This window comes from Vigna radiata, chromosome 2, assembly GCF_000741045.1.
Source record: "Vigna radiata var. radiata cultivar VC1973A chromosome 2, Vradiata_ver6, whole genome shotgun sequence".
Taxonomy (NCBI): domain Eukaryota; kingdom Viridiplantae; phylum Streptophyta; class Magnoliopsida; order Fabales; family Fabaceae; genus Vigna; species Vigna radiata.
The window spans coordinates 1,265,468-1,285,392 of NC_028352.1; the positions used below are offsets into that span (position 1 = coordinate 1,265,468).

At 31.0% G+C, this 19,925-nt stretch overlaps 2 protein-coding genes across 2 annotated transcripts; one reads left to right on the top strand and one right to left on the bottom strand.

Moving 5' to 3' along the window:
- Positions 1-403: 403 nt before the first annotated feature.
- LOC106779119 (pentatricopeptide repeat-containing protein At1g30610, chloroplastic) lies at positions 404-7,652 on the bottom strand. The gene is made up of 9 exons (XM_014667178.2): positions 6,516-7,652; positions 5,075-5,266; positions 4,415-4,496; positions 4,146-4,337; positions 3,373-3,486; positions 2,720-2,810; positions 2,483-2,640; positions 1,619-2,050; positions 404-894 (listed from the first exon to the last, which is right to left on the bottom strand). Exons 1-9 carry the CDS (start codon positions 7,514-7,516, stop codon positions 478-480), a joined length of 2,679 nt encoding a protein of 892 aa, XP_014522664.1. The 5' UTR covers positions 7,517-7,652; the 3' UTR covers positions 404-477.
- Positions 7,653-15,845: 8,193 nt separating this feature from the next.
- On the top strand, positions 15,846-19,193 carry LOC106779557 (growth-regulating factor 1). The gene is made up of 3 exons (XM_014667685.2): positions 15,846-16,236; positions 16,780-17,140; positions 18,671-19,193. The coding sequence occupies exons 1-3, from the start codon at positions 16,026-16,028 to the stop codon at positions 19,101-19,103; spliced, it is 1,005 nt and encodes a 334-aa protein (XP_014523171.1). The 5' UTR covers positions 15,846-16,025; the 3' UTR covers positions 19,104-19,193.
- Positions 19,194-19,925: the final 732 nt, after the last annotated feature.

Consider the following 19,925-nt stretch of genomic DNA (forward strand, 5'->3'; position numbering starts at 1 on the left):
GTTTATATTTGTAAGCCGACTTCAAATTCATTTTCTCGAAATGTTGTTTTACATTTAACAAATCTATTTTACTGTTATTTTGGTATGTAAAAAAATTAATGAAAAATCCATAGAGAAGACATTGCGTAAAAATGAAAAAAAAAAAATCATGGAAATTTTTATATTTTTTACAAAAACATAATTCATAAAAGAAAAAGTTATTTTAACAACTTTTTTTTAACAAATTTTGACAACGCATTTGTGGTCTGTAATTGATTTGTTTCAAATATTCTCTTTAAGATAAATTCGAACCAATTAATAAAATGGTGACACATGTAGTGTTGTCAAAAAGTTGTTAAAAAGAGTAGTTAAAACATTGGCATCCATTCATAAAAGCCTGGTAGAGATTTCAGGGAGCGTCTTGTACGGATTTCATTCAACAGAAGGCTTTCATTGCATTTTGACAGAGAACATATTACAAAATTTTGATAGAAACCTTCATCTAAAGTTGGCCATGACCAGCTTATTCTCTACTTCAACTTCAACTACATTTTTCATTGAATCCATGTCAACTTCACTGATTTCAGTGGCAAAAAGAATTTTTTTACATGATTGTATCAAATACTCAAGTGTTGGATTTGGTAAACTTCCATTGGAAACCATTTTGCTGGCCTCGTTCATTACTCTAACAATAGTATCCTTCTGAAACCGGTGAGAATTATTCTTTAATAGTTTCAACCAAGACGATTTGGAAAATGGCTGCGAGTCTTTTGGGAGATTGTTGGTCATACATGTGAGAGCAGCAACATAGTCTTCTCTCTCAAGCTTAGAACAAAACCTCTCCTTGATCAGAGAAGTTGGAATATTTCGATCCATGTCGGTTAAGTGTTTCCATGTTATCTCCAACGGCCGTTCCTAGAACCCAAGTTCCATAGGTTAACAACAACATCATCTAGATTCTCTCATAAATTTAACATTTCTCACAATATAGTTTGTATCTATAAGGATAAAGCTAGACTTAGAACTATAATATAGCAGCAAGCTATTCACCAGGACAACATTAAAACAAACGTACATTCACCAGCAAGCTATTGTGACAATATATGTTTTGGCATGAGTCTAGTTTCTCGGCTAAGTTCTTTTTGTGATGTCCTCCGTTGTGCCTTTAAAATATACTGTTTTTGATATATTAAAATGATTTTTAATATATTTTAAAACATCAAAATCAGTACCTATCAGTGTATTTTAAAGACTGCAGGACATAAACTCAAAACATGACATGTCGATACTAATTACAAGGGCATAAACTCAAACATGTACGAGAAATAAGGAAATTTCAAAAACATCAAGGTTTATCAGTACATCTTTAAATTAAACAGCTCCTTTGCTTATTAGACTAGTTTAGTTACCTCATTCAAAATAACACTGGCAAATTTTGAAGAGGAAAGCAAGAAAATGTAAAGTCTGTTTTATCTTCTTCATCTTCATTGGCAACCAAGCATGTTTTTCCAATTTACTCCCAACTTACTATGCATATATCCTAAATCGTTGCATGCTCAAAAGAAAAATGCTATTCGCATGATCACGAAAAGGATCATTCATAAACACATTAATATGTACAAAAGGAATGCAAGGTTACCTTTCCCGCTCTTGAAGCATCCAATATCATTTGAAGATGACGTTTTGGATTGAAGTGATAACCATGGTACAACATCTTTTGATAGACATGATCAAAATAATCCCATCTCTGCTCTGAAACACATGCATCTAACATGGTGTTGAATGTGTATGTATCTGGTACCACCAGCATCTTGTAATCAGTATTTCCCCTCAGACAATTTGCATTTTCTGACATCTGCTCAAACAACGCTTTAGCTTCTTGAAACATGCCATGTTCCAAGTAAGCTTTCAGCAATATGTTATATGTAACCAGGTTTGGAGCACAAACTTCCTTCATTTTCTCAAAAATATAAGCCCCATCTTGAATATTTCCAGAGTCTAGACTTGCTTGCATCAAACCAGTGTAGGTCACTACCAGTGGTTTATTTGCAACCTTGCATATCTTGTCTATCTGTCAAAAGATGAATGATTCCTTGGTAATTGAGCCTTTTAAAAGTGTATAAATATTATAACTTATTTTTCGTAATAGACAGGACATTTTGAGCCAAGAGAATTTGTTCAATACAGAATTGAAAGTAAAACAACATTGATCCAACCAATTTACGTCAATTGCAGTGATGACAATCCAGTTCAGACTTCATTGAGGTGCAAATATTATGAATATGACACAGATTGACAAAACATCATTGACTAAAGATAAGATCAATTTGAATTACATAAGTAGATATAAATCTTATTTTACAAACAGGTTTTATAGGATTGAGTTAGACTTAAAATTCATTTTAACACATGTATTTGAACTTTTCATATAAAACGAAATAAGATCGCCAAGACTATCCTATTCAAAAGACAACAGTGAGAGAATAGGAATAACAAAAAGCACCTGCTTTAGTGCCTCGTGACTTCTTCCAGCTGCACAGAGGCATCGAGCCAGATCATAATAAAGGGAAGCCGAGCCTACAATTCCACGATTTTCCATTTCTTGGACAGCCAATATAGCCTCATCGCTTTTTCCCTCTTTCCACAGTGTATTTACAAGAACTTCACATAACAGGAAGGTCAAGATTATAAAAGTTAAGCGAATGGCAATTTACCATAGATATGAAATAAATGAGAATACCTCTATACGTCAATGAATTAGGAACGGAAGACTTCTGAAGTTTTCTGAAAAATTCATGAACCAAGTTGTACTTGCCACATGAAAGCATCACCTGTGCAAGCATTACACAAATTTCATGAACTATGTGCAAGCTAGCATTCATGTATACAAAATTGTTTCCATAGTTGTATTTGTCCATGGTAACAAAGTTTCCACTCGCAGTATAATTGAACTCAACTAGGAGCAGAAACTTGTCCTAAATCTTGAAGTTCCCAAATTTAATGGATTATGGCGTTGTGTTTATTTGAGTAAAATTTGAATTAACACGTTGCTTTCCAGCTAGCCACACAGCACTTAGTATATTAAATACTTCCTCCAATTCCATGTGGAGAAGAACAAGTGAACTACTACTATTCTGAGTGGATGTACTATTTTAGCCGCTTATTATTTTCTCTTCTGTACTCTGTATGAACTGCTTTGCTCTAGGAGATATATCTTACATCACTAATATAATGTATTTTGCTTCTAATGGAATCTCAATATTCTTAAATTAAAACAAAAAGAGAAATAAAAGAAAATTTCCCAGCTTGATTAAAAAGATCTGTTATTTACCAAGATGCGTGTAAAATATTCAAATGTTTTATAATCATCAAAAAACTAGAGGCAAGTACTACCTCCATGACTAGGCCGTAAGTTGTGGCAGAAGGTTGTTGTCCTTGCTTCTTTAACTGCTGCAGAACCCAAAAGGCTCCTTCCCATTGTTTCTGCTTAACACAAGCGTTAAGCACCTGCAAGCCAAATTAATATATAAATGCTAAATTAATTTGGACAACTACGAAAGTTACTAAAAAAATGCTATTTTTAAATACAACATTAAAGCAAAGAATATGGACTGTAAGAAACCCGGCTACAACAGTGCAGTAAAGACATAAAAATGCTCTACAAAACAACTAAGCTTTACATGTAGAAAAACTGCAAGTATGTGACCTTTTATCATAGTCACCCATTCAAGAAAGTAATTGAACTGCGATGCAACTTTAGATAAAAAAAAAATCATCAGGGAAAACATTCATAGGAAGATGACAACCTTCTTATCACAACCAAAATGGAGAAAAAGAAAACAATTTTGTAAAAATACAGCAATAAATGCTATTTTATTTGGTCAAAATACAAACTATTTTTTCAAGACCAAAAAAGAATTAGCTACACAAAAATTGGTTTTTAAAGTGTTAAAATATATATTCTATTTTTAACTATAGAAACTATCACATCACCTCACAACAAATAAATTTAACCATAAGGATATTGTCGAATTTAACTTGTGCATTCAAAATGATGTGTCCAGTCCCAAAACTAGACAAGGTAGAACAATTTAGAGGTGGTTTTGAGATATACAAGGCAGAACAACCAGACATCTTAAAACTACTTTCCTCTTTAAACAACTTACTGCATGATAGACTACAGTATCTGGTTCCAGCCTTGGGTCCCAGCTCTTAAATACCCCTGTTTTAAACTTTTTCTTTGGTGGTGATCGCATAATATCAATCACATCAAAGAGCTCCTTCATATGCCCTGCTTGTCCAAGAGTCACAGCAATGCTCCGATAAGCTACTAAATCAGGATATGAGGACATTTGTTGCTGGAAGGAAAGGAAAGAGAGTTAAGGAAGTTGACCATATTTCCACATTTTAAAAACAAGGATTTTGCATGGATTACCTGCATTGCATGAAATATATTTAGTGCCTCAACAGGTCTCCTGGACTTTCCAAGTGCAAATAGAGCAGCAGTATATATATTCCTAATGTCAAAGAGATAGAACATAAATTTACATGTCAAAAGGTTCCTCTCTGTGTGTGTTTGAAAATCAATCGTACACCAATGAATAACATTTAAAGGATAAATATTTTGGGATTTGCTACTAAATTGAAAACACGTGGGCTTACAAAGGAGATATAAGGTTGGCCTAGTGGTAAAAGTTGAAAGAGAGGGTGGGAGAAGTCGTGGGTTCAACTATCCCCATTAACATTTGAAAGATATAATGTTTGTTTGAAGGGTTTGAAAGGGAGAGTGAGAGAAGTTGTGGATTCAACTCTCCCACTAACAAAACTAACAGCTAACATTTGCCAATAAAAAAAAACGTGAGCTTACAAAATCAGTCCTTTCCAAATAAACAAATATACACACCATGCGATCACGCATCTAGTTTCTTTAAAGATTTTATAACTAGGCATTTTGGCATGAAAGATAAACATGATAACTATTAATTTTTTCAATGATTGATTACTTCAAAACCATTTTCTAAGATATCTACACAGGTGACTAATCAATATTAGTTCAAGTATCAGTCATACAAAGTACCACAGGCCACTGAAGTACCTTAGCTTACTGGACTTGAAACGTTCACGCTTTTGAAGCCATTCAATCACCTGTATCACTCGCTGCCAGTTTCCTAGTTTTCCCAAGATTGTGATAATCCTTGATATGGAATAGTCAGAAAATTTAAGCCTTGCACTTCTGATCATCTTAGAAAATATCCATTCAGGTAAATTGATGTCTGCACCATTTAACCTGTTTGAGAAAATGGTAAAGACATGATTACAATAATAAAAACATTAAAAACTTACATGTTGAGAATAGTTATTTCATAATCAATTTATGGAAGAAAAGAAAGTAAATGCTTTCCCAAGGGATGCAACATTTATCAGCAAGATATCTGCAATGTCCTTTCAATCACACCACCATTAAGTGAAGAAATTAAAAACGGAAGCAATGTATAGACACTAGAAAAAAAAAACTCCAGGATCTCATATTTGTAACTACTTTAATATTTAAAAACTTTAAACATTCCCACGAGTCCATGACAATTGAGATCTTTATTTGCTTCACTAGGAGCAACATTAATTTTAGGAGCCAGTCAAGATGCTGAGTATGGTGTTTTTTTCTGCTTGAAATATACAATGCCTTTTATGTACTTTTTGTTCCCCTGTTTATATGGGGCCAACAGTAATTTACACTCCCAAATGAAGAGACAAACATTGCTTTAATGCAAAAATAGACCAGACTCTCAGGATTCCAAACAGTAGGAGAAAATGAAAGGTTCACAACTTACACAAATCTCCCATAAAAAAAAATATATATAGCATAAGGAAATGCACTTGACCAAAAACACGGCCATTTCAGACAGGGGCTGTCATTTAGAGCTTTTATGGGCGTTAAGTGTAATTTCCCCGGCTCGTGAATTGCTGACTGACATAAGGCATAGATAAAAAGAAAAAAAAAAATCTGTGTAATAACCAAAATCTAATTCAGAATGCAGTGCACAGTGGCAAATTATGCATGATGCAACTCCAAATCACAACCAAGGATTACAAATCCACAGATGACCCACTTTGAAAGGAAGTAAAAGCAAAAGTAATTTGATGTTAAGCACGCAGCTGAGGAAAGTGTTCCTTTAATGACTAAACCCTTAATTCTACTATTTCTACACTTGTGGCACACTGATTTAACTCAGATCAACGGAAAGCCACCAAAGTGCAAAATGTTTGATGTGAGAAAAATCTCAGACAGAAAATTTTACATCTATGATGTGAAGCCAAACAATCATTGACCTGGCTAAATATCATACGCAAGTTTAGGCACCGAGCCTTCTTTGTAGATAGCTTCAATTGTTCCCTGAGGCACCAATTTACTAAAATTTATTCGTAAAAGAAAAGTGAAAAATCATCACAAAAGTTTAGGTATATACTTAAATCCTGAGCATAGTACTTTATGTATTTTAGGTATCCCAAAAGCAAGAAAGAAAGAATAAACTACATACGAATTGGCTAGCTTTTGGATTTTCTCCTCCATTTCCTTGTGTGAAAATTGTGACTTTCTGATAACCTGGTTCGGGTCTTCCAGATTCTCAAATGCTGCTCGTTCTACCTCCGAAATATCAGAATCATAACCCCTGTCAATGAAACGCTTGCGGCCTCCATTCATTTTCACATTAGACAGACCATTTCTATTCATAAAACTTCCATTCTCGGTGTGTCTTCTTACAATCCCTTTGTCTTGAGCATTTTGTGCTAGACCTCTATCAGGGATTTTACCCTGTGTGTTATAATCCCTTTGTCTGCTACCAACAACCTTCTCTCCCACAATCTTTGAAGAATATAAATCATGAATAACTTCCCTCTTCATGACATTCCCACGGCTACCATTCAAACTAGACCTAACTATACTCTTAGACTTTGATTCTAAACTATGACTCTGGCGCTTCAACGACCCATTTTTCTGCTTTCCCTTTACATCAAAGCCATTTTCTTTCCCTTCGTGTTCACTTCTAAATCCTTTAGTAGCTGATCTTCTGACCTTGCCACTACTTCTGGAGGAACCTTCTTCAGCACCTTCATGCCCATCTTTTCTCTCAATTTTCACTCTCGCACTGCTAACTTTTACGGTGCTATTGTCACCCTTTTCCGCCGTCTTTTGTTTTCTAGCAGTGGCAGCACGCTTCTTGCCCCTCTCAGTTCTGGCAGATTCCATAGCCTTCAAATATTCGTCAAAGGAAGGCTTAAATTCTGAGTCCTTCGGCAGAATCGCATCACTAATCAACCCAACATTAGTGCCATCATTCAGTGAAGCAGAAACTGCACCGAAATTCGGCTTCTGAGTCTGAGAAACCCGAATTTTCCCCGTAAACCTCGCGTTCAGAGCATTCCCAAAAAAGGGTCTCAAAGAAATAGGAACCTTATAGGAAGATAACGAATTGGCACCAAAATGCAAAACAGAAGCAGAAGCAGAATTCCCACTAATTTCAAATCCAGCAACTCCCATCTCAAACAAAATGAACAGTACAACGTTAAGGACTTGCGAACGACCGAGTCATGTGTAGCTGCTTCCTTGGAGGAACACACTTACTCACTGAAAAACCAGTATGTTCTACCTCTCAAATTATCGCGATGTTAACTAAGGACATATTTGTTTTTCTAATAATGTTATTGAAACCCATAAGGGAAAAATAATCGCTCACGGGTAAAAATGCTCGAGAAAGAAACCCACAAATTTTCGTTAATTTGTGAATAATTGTTTTGAAAACTCTACTAAAAATATTGTGATTTAAAATTGGTTTAAATGAACAATAGAAAAGTATAAAATACGGGTTTAATAATTTGACACACATATTTTTGTATTTATTCAGTATTATTCTTTTTTATTTTACTTTTTCAATCTTTTTAAACTATAAAAAATTATCTTTTTACTATTATTTTACTTTTTAATATATGTTAAATAAATGTAATACGTATCACTTTATTCTAAGTAATGATAGATTTACAAATTTATATTCATTTAATGTTATTTTTATTACAGAAATTAAAAAAATATATATTAAATGAATGCAAAAGTATATTGAATATATTTTTTCTTTTATCATTACAGAGATTAAATCTGTTATACACCGAAAGTAGGGGTTAAATTGAAAATAGTTTTCCGGTAAGAATTATTTAAAGAAAATTATGTTAAATCATATTAAATCAGTGTCAGGAAAAGTTTAATTAAGGCAAAAATAAAATAAAAAAATTGGGAAATTTTTATATTTAAAAACTATTTTACTTGGTAGTTATTAAAATTTAAATTTTTTACATTAATTTTAAATTTAAATATTCCTCTCTTTTGGAATAAAATATATCTTCTGTTAATGCTTCCTATTAACATCATTGCATATTCCATGGAAATGTGTTTAACAAATTCTATCTTAATATTCAATCGTTCCTAAATTCAAACTTTAGTAAATTTATTGCAACAATTCAACTTTATAAATATTAGGATAAACACGTTATGGCATATGTGTATGATTTTTTAAATATTTATAAATTATTTAAATTTTAAAAATAGTAATTAAAATGATTAAATTGAAAAAAACAAAAGGTGTATAACATTATAGATTATAACTATAAAAAAATAGTTATTGAAATAAAAAATATTATAAGTAATATTGTGTAAATAATTTTGTTATTATGAGTAATTATTTAATTTTAAAAAAGTAGTTATTAAAATGATAAAAGAGTAAATAATTTTTGTATAGTGAGTAATTATTTGAATTAAAAAAATAGTTCCTAAAATGATAAAAATAAAAAATAAGTTTTTATTATGAATAATTATTTAAATTTAAAAATTACAATTGAGAAAGTAAAATTTGAAAAACAAAAGAAGACAAGAAAAAGTGTCGCACGTCTAACTTTAATTGGGCCACCAACTTTGAGTTTTTACGTTAAGCCCAGTAACAAGCTCTTGAAAGATTTGGGCCGGAGCAAAAGATGGGTATACAACGGTAGTTTCACTTAGGGTTTCATTTCATTTTCGCCTATTTAATTTGCAACCCACCCATTCACAGCCTCGCTCGCTACTTTCTGTGTTCTTCAATTCCGTGAGTGCTTGCATAATTTCGGCGAATTTGATTTTGTTTTTGAATTTTATTTTCTTTATTTTTTTGCGTTTCTGCTTCTGCATTTGGCCGGTGATGCATGATCAATTTGTCCGTACCATCTGAGACTCTGTCTCTGACGAATGCTCAAATCCTTAAATCTGAGGCCTTTGTTCTTTCGACGTTTCTGAATTATAATCGTTTTCGTGTTAGTTTTTCGAATAGCGATTGGTAATTTTAGAGCATCAAATTATCGATGCACTCTTAAATTGTTCTGTTTTCTCCTTTTTCTCTTGCATTGTTTTTATTTGTTTATGAATAACTTATGTGAATGAAAAGGCAATAAATTAGAGTCTCTGAGTTGCTTATTCCATGGCGATATCAGCGCTGTACGTTGCCGATAAGAACTTTGAGCTGAGAAATTGGCTTGGGTCTCTGTAGGCTCATGCATTTGGATGTTCATACACTTTTTTCAGATGTTTTTAACCATTTTATTTCTGAGTTTCCATTCGGTCGTAAGATGTATGTTAAATGTTTGGGCTATCTAGCTTACAAAGTCTTTCTTTTCAATTTTTACTTTTTAATCATAGGACGTTCACTGAATAGGGAGATAATTGTGATTTTGTTGGTAACGATTACTGAAATAGCATAATAATCCAGAAGTTCAAGACTCAATTTCAAAGTAAGCAGGTGTAACTTGTGGTTTCATATTTTCTTTAGAACAAAAGGTCTCGAGTTTAACCTAGACACCCAATTAGTTTATTGTTAAATGGAAGTTCAATGAAAAACTAAATTTTAGCATTGGTACAACCTAAATGCACTTTACAATCCTAGACATCTTTTAAGAGTATTAACATTGGTTAAGCACCCAAAATTTTTAAAATTATAAAGATTAGGCAAATTTCACGAAAACACTTATGTAGTGATTTTTGACTTAATATAGTATTAGTGATGAAGAATGTAGCATGCGTTGTATAAAAAATCCAAAATTTCTCGGGAAGATTTGCTTGAATAGATAAAGTTTTTTTGTAACATTCAACGTATGTTTGATGTATGCTTTCGATTAAACCATTTTGTCGGAGTATTTGAGCATAAATAAGATGTAAGGTACCTAGATTCATAAAGTCTTCCATAGGAAATTCACGACTCACTTCTAATAATTTTCAGTCTTGACTCAAGATGATTTTCTATGAAAAAACAAAATTTGTAACTTTTGTCCTGCTTCACCTTTGTTACACTTACACAACATGCAAAGACAAATGTTTAAAATCTTAAATGGATGTAACATCAAAATGTTGTAGTCTTAAAAGACAAATGATGTTTTTTTTTCTTTGTCAAGATGAAATGGATAAAGATATTTAGACAACATTTTTTTAACAAAATTTGAACACTGTTCAAATGTTGTCAAAATAATGTAGTCTAAATATATACCTAAAGGTTGAATTTTAGTGTAATGAATTGAATCAACTCCATACCTTATTACCTTCAAACAACTATCACCGAGACAACACGACACAATCATTATTCGCTGAGGTGTTGGAAACACTTCCATTACAAGTATAACGTTATCAGAATGAACAATAAACTAACACGTGAGAGCTCTTTGTGATCAATATTGCTTGTAGCAAAGCTTGTGCAACCCATCAATCTTCTCAATCATGCCAATTGTTTGCATAACCAGATTCTGCAAAATGACACGAGAAAAAGGGTCATAAAATGAAAAATGCGAACATGTTATTTTACTCATTCATATCGAATTGAGACCGAATTGAAAAACAAATATAGCACATAATTTTGATAGAACTTTTCGTTTGAACACATACCAATGATCTTATTAGAATTGTTACCTGAAAATATTTTAGTTTATATTAACACTTACAGATTGAACACTATAAAAGGCACGTGGAGTCTCCTTAATCAAAGTTATAACTCCTCGATACTATTTTAAAGTGATCTATCTTCCTTTACTTTTTTTACAATTGATAAAACAGCATAATTAAAAAATCTATCTGAAAAAATACTAACCAAAATATTAAATACAATAAATAAAATAAGAATTAGTCAAGTAATAGATAATAGCTTTTTCAATAACAACAATGATAATAATTAAATAAACAATAAATAAATATACATATCATGTATTATAATTGCATTAAAATATGAATTTATCTATGTATCCGACAATAAGTAACGGTTGTTGTAACCACAAATACGACCTATTATGTTGTATAAATTACAAGACACCTCTGGTTTTATTTGATGAAAACATGATTAAAATAACAGTTATCACGTACATCTCCATACTATGTGTTGTATATCTTCATAAATCATCATTTTGTCATTGGAAATCATCATTGTATAAAAGTTGTTATCATAATCTATTTTTTTAAGCAGCAAAAATTTAGGTTGGGTGTTAAATTTACATGTTCTGCATATGGCCTATTAAAGAGAAGAAAATTTAAATCTAACAAATCGATGAAAATGATAATTAAAAAGTAACAGTTTCAGCTATTTTTTGTGGTATCTTTAATTAATTTTGCTGTGTTGAATGCTAACTTTAATTATTATTTTTTAAATATATAAAAGAAACAATTGACTTTTTTTTTAAAATGTCACCATTCCCTTAAAAAGTTATATAAACGTTAAACCCTATAGTAAAATTAAAATAATTTCTTAAATAATTGAAACATAATGATAGATATTTAATTATTTGCAGCTTTAGCTAGAGAAAGAAAGACCTCTAATTATAACATACTATCTAAGTTGATAACATAGGAAATGAGTGATGGAGAAGAAATCACCGACAAAAAGTAAGGATTTCATTTGATAGGAGAGTGAGTGTAAGTACAACAAAGGTTAATATGCAACAACCAACACTAAAATGTTATGGAGATTTGTCAACAGTTTCAATAACTGCATAGTGCCTTTGACTTTTGGACTCTGATATTTGTAATTTTAAGCACTCTTGTAAGAGAAGAGGGTAAAGGTGTCTTCTATGTATTTATCTTGTTTGGAAAGAAAATGTTTTATTATTAGTTTTATCATTTGTTGGGTATTTGTAAAATGAAAAAAACGAGTTTCCTTTCAATATATGTGGATATTACTTTTTTTTATAATTTTAAATAAAATAATTTAAAAATCACTCACAAATAAAATTTAAATCAAATTATTTAAAATGAAATATGAATGAAAATAAAGTGATTTTTCTGAAAGAAAATTAAATGAGTTGCACGAATTAAAAAAAAATCACTATAATATAAGAAAATAATATATTAAACGACTATAGCAAGAAACACTAGACATATATGTTTATATGTTGATTAAATAAGTTTAGTGGTATACACTGGACAAATTTGTCTATGTGCAAATTAGGCGATTTTATTAATACATATTGGACGAGTTTGTCTACACTAATTAGACGAGTCTTACAATAAATATTATACGAATACGAATATACATTGATTAGACAAATATGATAATATATGTTATATGAATATGTATGTATATTGGTTAAACAAATCTAACAATTCATATTATAAAGTATGCTGGTGTATTAATTAGACAAGATTAGCAATACACATCAGACGAGTATTTTCATGCATTAATTAGAAAATATAACAACAAAAATCACACGAAAGTGTCCATAAAATAGTTAAATGAATATAAAAAAGTATCAAACAAGTCATTTCATACGTCAATTAGGTAAATATAACAAAAATTATTAGACAAGTCTCATGATACATTGTTTAGATGAGCAAGATAAAAAATATTAAATCAATTTATTGACGTATTGATTAAGCAACTATATAAATAGACATTAGACAGGTCATTCATATAATGAGTAGACGACTCTAACAATATACATTAAATAAGTCTTTCCATACATAAATTAGATAAGTTTATTAATACGCACTGCACATGTTTATTCGTTAACCAATTAGATGAATATTACAATAAACATTACACAAAATTATTCATATTATAATAGTAAAAAATATTATACATGTATAGTAATACATATTATACGAGTTTGCTTGTAGACACAAGTTTCAAACTATTTTTTCGTAAAATAATTTCAAAATTTTAAATGAAAAAAAAATATTAATATGAAATCAAATTTCAAACAATCCTCCTACCATTAACATATTTTACATTAATAATTTTAAAACTTAATTAGTAATTTGATTATTATATTTGAACATTTGATTATCTTTAGTCTTTTTATATTTGTTTTTATTAATCGAGTCATTAATTTTGTAAAAGAAAAATTAATGTGACTCTTTCAATTAAATTACTCTTGGCACTATTTGAAAGTGTTATGTTTTTTATTCAATTATATTAATTTTTTTAAATTTTTTATGTGTTAAATAAGTTTTAAGTTGACACATGAATAGTTTATTTTAATTTCACATATTTCTATTTCAATACGAGTTTAACAAATAATTGACAATCCAAATAATTAATGTTATTAGACTAAAAATCTATGCATTCATAAAGTTTTAATCACTATTTAAAATAACAATAAGTTTCAATTTTATATTCAACGTTGAAAACTAAAACTATATTTAATTGAAATGATATAATATGAAAGGATGAAAACCTTTCTCAACTCCATCAAATATCCACTCATACCCATGAAATATATATATATATATATATATATATATATATATATATATATATATATATATATATATATATATAGGTTTAATTGCTTCTTTTATCCCCAGTTTGGTTGAAGTGTGTCAAATTCGTCCCCTTTTAGAAAAATGTCAATTTCGTCCTCATATAGAAAAAATTTGTGTCAATCAAGTCATCTTTGTTAAAAATCATTGCTTTCAAAACTCACTTTATCCACTGCAAAATCAGGCATCGGACTCATGAAGTGGTTATTATTCAAAACTCACTTTAAGTTTTTAACATCATTAGTTTATTTTTAACGGATATGACTTATTGATACAAATTTTTTCTATATGAGGACGAAATTGACATTTTTCTAAAAAAAAGGACGAATTTGACACACTTCAACCAAACTGGAGACAAAAGAAACAATTAAACATATATATATATTTTTCTTAAGAAAAATGTTTTATATGTAATTTTCATAACTACCTTAATTTATTTTAATGAAAAAAACAATTTTTTAAAAACAATTTAAAAACAATTTAATCTAAAAGAAAAACATGGTATATATATCTACCTTAAAGAATTGAAGGCAAAATACAGATACAGAAAGAAAACATGGCTAAGGGTGTGGTCCATGAATGATGAAGCATGGGTTACCAAACAGTGAATAATTAAACCCTTGGGCATGATGTGTAAGAGAAGTTGGCAAGTTCTTGTGCTCATTCATTCACTCATCTTCAATAATCCACAAAGGTACAGAGTACATAGGCAATGATACAAACAAAGAAACACTAAACTGGAATTGCACACATTTACACTGTTTGGACACATTTACTAATTTGTTTTTAATTTTGGCAAAACGTGGGAGAGAGATTGAGCCCCACATCGAATGTCACCCGCATTCCGCCAACTACTGAATGCTTTCCTTTTTCTCTAGCGGTGTAGTATCTGTCAATCGGTGCTATGGGCCACTGGGCCACTGGGCCCGGGGTCCACCCTTTCTCCAGCCCATCACGCGTTGTTGCTGTCCGTTCAAGGGTAGCATAATAAAACTACATCATCCTCTTTTCCAGCAATCTCAATAAATGATACCAAATCTCAAAAATAAAATTTTCTTTCAGTGTTTTTCAAGCATATGATATCCTTTAATAGAATACTTTTGTTCTTCGTTAAATAAAAATATTTATTTAATTATTAATTAAAATAAATAATCAAATCATTTCTTTTATTTTTTTAAGATAATTAAATAAATGTTTGAATAATGGTTAGATAATTACTTTAACATTAATTTCATAAGATTATATCTATATGTTATTTTAAGGTTTAAACTCTTTTTGGTTCCTAAGTTAAGTTTTGATGTTCAGTTTAGTTCTGCTTTTAAAAATGTCAACCTTTAGTTCCTATGATATGAAAAATATATCAAATCAGTCATATTCGTTAACAAATCACAAGTCATGTGATTTGTTATTCATTAAGTGTTATCATGAAGACTAATTTTGATACATTTTTCATATCATAAAAAAAGGTTGACATTTTTGAAAGCGGCAACTAAACTGAACATCAATACTTAACTTAAGGACAAAAAAGAGTTTAAACCATATTTTAAATATACTAATGAAAACATACTATGTCTATGTCTTTATACATATAAGAAAAGAAAAATTAATTTTTTAATTATTATTAAAAGGTAATTGCGAAAAAAAATCAACATCTAAAAAGTAAAACAATTAATAAAATAATCTATATTATTAAGGATAAAATTAACATAAAAAATAATTTTGAACAATTATTTTTATTGATAGTTACAGAATATACTTTTATATTTTTAATTAATTATTGGAAAATAAAAGATTTTACTTGTTTGATGTGATAAAAATATAAACATACATTTATTGAAAATTTTAATAATGATATATTATTTTGAAACTTCTCATATACACTAAAACATCTCTACTTTCAAAAGAATCGGATTTATTAGCATTTTATTAAGTTTTTCAATATTTTTATATGGTTAAGAAGTTATAATAGTTATAAAAATTAACTATTTTATTACTGGGTATAATGTAAAATTTGAGAAGAAAAAAGAAATTGATTGAAATCAATGAATGTTATGGATGAGTTACTTGAATGGAGTTTCCTTTATAACTTGGAGCTTGAGACAGAGCAAAACACAAATGGTTGAGACAAAGCTCGATCTGATCTCATGTTTCGATTCTGACTATGTTTGATTTAGGTGTCTGAGGAGAGAGTGTGGTGTTATTGATAAGAGTGTGAGGAGTGGAAGTAACAGAAAACATGAACAACAGTGGTGGAGGGACTATGATGGGTTTGAGCAATGGTTACTATGGGAGATCGCCATTCACAGTGTCTCAGTGGGAGGAACTGGAACACCAAGCTTTGATCTTCAAGTACATGCTTGCGGGTCTTCCTGTGCCTCAGAATCTGGTGCTCCCCATTCAGAAGAGCTTCAATTCTATACCACATGCCTTCTTTCATCATCCCACATGTCAGTTTTCCAATCCTGTTTCTTTTCTGTATGATGAGCTTGTTTCAACAATGGTTACCATTTTCTCTGTTTTAAACAACTCAAATTTTAAGATTAGGGTGTTTTTGTTTTTGAGTTTTTCTAAGTTTTATTATCATAAATGGTGGTGTCATTTATGTCAAAACAACATCAATGTCTTTCTTTCAACCCTAAAGGCTTCACATTGCTATATTTACCCTTTGTTCCGGAATGGCTTGGTGAGCTTATTTACACTTTTGGAGGGTTTTATTTTGTTTTTGCAATTAAACTCACTAACTAGTGAATTAATGGTCAATTTAGGGATTTTTTAACTATATGGATGAAATTCTTGAGATAGATTTGTGATTGCTTATGTTATACTATGATATTGGGTATTCAGTTCTGGAGATTTTGAACCTATTAGCTATGTAAAATGTGTGCAAAAACTTCCATTTTTGTCTTTTTTGTTGCCAAATGAATGTCCCTTGAGTCAGGGGTGTGTTTGGAATGTTGGTAATGAAAAGCTGTGCATGACAAACATTACAGTGAGTTACTGTTCCTTCTATGGGAAGAAGGTGGACCCAGAGCCAGGGAGATGTAGGAGGACTGATGGAAAAAAATGGAGGTGCTCCAAGGAAGCATACCCAGACTCCAAGTACTGTGAGCGCCATATGCACCGTGGCCGCAACCGTTCAAGAAAGCCTGTGGAATCACAAACTATGACTCAATCCTCTTCAACTGTCACAACACTTGATGTCACTGGTGGCAGTGGAAGCAGTAGAACTGTAAACTTCCAAAACCTTCCTGCAAATGCTGTTGGTAATCTCCAGAGTACTGATTCTGTAACTGACCATACCAGTTATCATCTAGATTCCATTCCTTATGCCATCCCAAGTAAAGAATACAGGTATAGAAATCCTTATCATATTTTGCATCTGTTGTTTGCATGGAGTTTGAAATTATATATGCTACAAAGAATACTATATCAAATATATCTTTAATTAAGGTTGTATTGTATTGCTTGGTATATTTATGGAACTGCCTTCACTTCTTCACTTTCTTGAATTTAAATGTTTTAGTCTGAATTTGTGGCAGTTTTCTTTAACTAATTTGAGGATATAATTCTGTATATTGGTGGTGACTTATTTATATGGTGGATTTCTAACATTGTCACAGAGATCTGTAGGCATTATGACTAGTTGTTAGAATGTTATACTTCAGAAGTGTCTACTTGTTTCTGTCTTCTGTTATAAAGTCCAGAGCTGTTGGCTACCCTGCTTTGCTTCAGCTTCTGTACTTTTTTTCAAATGTTGATGAGGGGAATTGTAGTTTTCATTAATCTGAACTCGTACTTTGTTTATTTTAAAATTGTTGTTTTATGTTACCTTTTCTAGTGTTGGATGATGCTCAGACACGTGGAATAGGTACTAGATTTTGGAGATCTTCATGAATCAAAATTGTCTTCAAACTGCGTCTTGTTGGGAACTTTGACAAAAAAATGGTCATTTAGTTGTCTCTTTTTTCTAGTTTTTCATTTTCTTGCACTGATTTATTTCTGAAATGCAAAGTGCAGAGTGAAACTGTTTTTAAATAAAATCTTGAGAAACATTTTAGCATGTCTCTTCATGCTAAAATAAAATTTTAAATAAAATTTTGTTTGGGTAGAAAGGATACATATTTTTCAATGCTGAACAACACGAGTGTATCACCCTTTCTCTTCATGCCGTATTGAATATATCCGTGTATTTTGTTCTGTCCCTCGTAGCTATATTGCTTTGTTCTTTCTTAAATTGTAAATTACAGATTATAAGACAAAAGTATTACAGTTCGTCTTAATATTTATGTGAGATTACAATTAAATATCAAATTGATAAAAATTTACTGATTGTGGCAACCTGGGAATTTGTTCTAAGCTTTAACTTTAGCAGTTTAGCCAAATCTGGTAAGAAAGGAGACTGCAGTCACTCACTCAATGAATTCAAAGATTTTATTGTACCCTGTGAAGTTTTAACTACTGGTATTTTTTCAACACCTTTGTTTTCTTCTTATGTTTCAACTAATCCAGCTTAATTAGGATTTTAATTTAGTACTTTCATCATCTAATGGTCTTGTTTTTCTTTAATTCATTGTTCCTTCCACCGTATTATTTGAATGTTGCAATGTCAGTTCATTCAAACCAGTGAGTCGTCAAAGCTTTAATTTCATCGATTCCAGGATACGACTCTTTGCATCATTCTTCAATTTGTCCATGTTTCTAATGTCATGTAATCACCATCGTGATTATTTGTTAGTAATCACCAGCTTGCAATAAGGCACCTTGTTCTACAGTGATGACAAGTTTCTGCATAATTTAACATGACTATTAAACGTTTTAGCAGTGTCAATAATATAATTGCTTATCTCTTGAACTCTGTGCAATTTTTCTTGAACCAAACAGGTATCTTCAAGGACTTAAATCTGAGGGTGGTGAACATATCTTCTTTTCTGAAGCTTCGGGAAGCAGCAAAGTTCTCCAAATGGAGTCACAACAGCTGGAAGACACATGGTCTTTGATGTCTAACAATGTTGCCTCTTTTTCTACGTCAAAATCAAGCAACGATTCCCTGTTGCATAGTGATTACCCTCAAAACTCGTTTTTATCTGGTGAATATGCATCAGAAGAGAACCTGAAGGAGGAGGGTCAGTCTCTTCGACCCTTTTTCAATGAATGGCCAAAAGGCAGGGATTCATGGTCTTGTCTGGAAGATGAGAGATCTAACCAAGCAGCTTTCTCCACAACTCAACTTTCAATATCCATTCCCATGTCTTCTGATATCTCTGCAACGAGCTCTCAGTCCCCACATGGTGAGAATGAGATTCAATTTCGGTAAAAATTTAGCTTCTAAACATGGATTAGCTGTTCTTGTAATTATACTGTTGCAGATAATTAAAAGCAGTCTTTGAAATGTTAATGAAAGGATCTAATAAGTCTGTCTTATTTGATTGGTGGATACTTGTTGAACCTTGGAATGTTATTGGCTTTGTATCTCATGAATGAACTACCTTGAATACCTCGTACTGAATGTTTTATGCTGAATAAAGTTCTTGGTTTGAAATGTGTTTTTTTTGTGTGTTTTTCATTTTGTTTTTGGCACTTGTTCTTCGATTTCATCACCAATGTCAACATTTATACGATAACAAAATCCAATATGCAGCATTGCAACCAAACTTCAATGATGTCATTCCAACAAAACAATGTAAGCAAGAAAGAAAATCGTTCAAGCTGTGAAATGTAACCGAGTTTCAATAGTGTTATCAGAAAACAACAACTTAGGAAAAAAAAAACAAACAAGTGTCAACAATAATACGTCCGAATACTCAGTAAAAAAACAGAGGTTTTTTCTTCCTACACCCCTACTATTTCTTTACGTACTCCCTCAAATATTTTAAATGATCATTTTGCCTTCTGTAAAAGCGATTTTTCGGGTTATATATTCTGAACTCGCTCTTCAAATTAAGCTTTCTGGAAATTTTTAGAATAAGATTTATAGAATAAACGAGATTTTGGGACAAAATTTCCAAAATACATAACCCTTTAAGAATTGAAAAGAAAAAAACATGAAGCTTTTTAAAATGACCACTTTAAAAAATCCAGAAGTTGAGTTTTTTTTCCTACACCCTACGATATCTTCACGTAACCCTCAAATTTTTAA

Bases quoted from the DNA above. Each gene is read 5' to 3' on its own strand.
- LOC106779119 (XM_014667178.2), bottom strand. From the start codon at position 7,516: ATGGGAGTTGCTGGATTTGAAATTAGTGGGAATTCTGCTTCTGCTTCT. The intron at 4,497-5,074 runs GTACTTCAGTGG...CTTTGACATTAG, and splicing joins TTCAAGTCCAGTAAGCTAAG to GAATATATATACTGCTGCTC. The intron at 3,487-4,145 runs GTAAGTTGTTTA...TTTGGCTTGCAG, and splicing joins ATACTGTAGTCTATCATGCA to GTGCTTAACGCTTGTGTTAA.
- LOC106779557 (XM_014667685.2), top strand. From the start codon at position 16,026: ATGAACAACAGTGGTGGAGGGACTATGATGGGTTTGAGCAATGGTTAC. The intron at 16,237-16,779 runs GTCAGTTTTCCA...CAAACATTACAG, and splicing joins CTTCTTTCATCATCCCACAT to TGAGTTACTGTTCCTTCTAT. The intron at 17,141-18,670 runs GTATAGAAATCC...TGAACCAAACAG, and splicing joins ATCCCAAGTAAAGAATACAG to GTATCTTCAAGGACTTAAAT.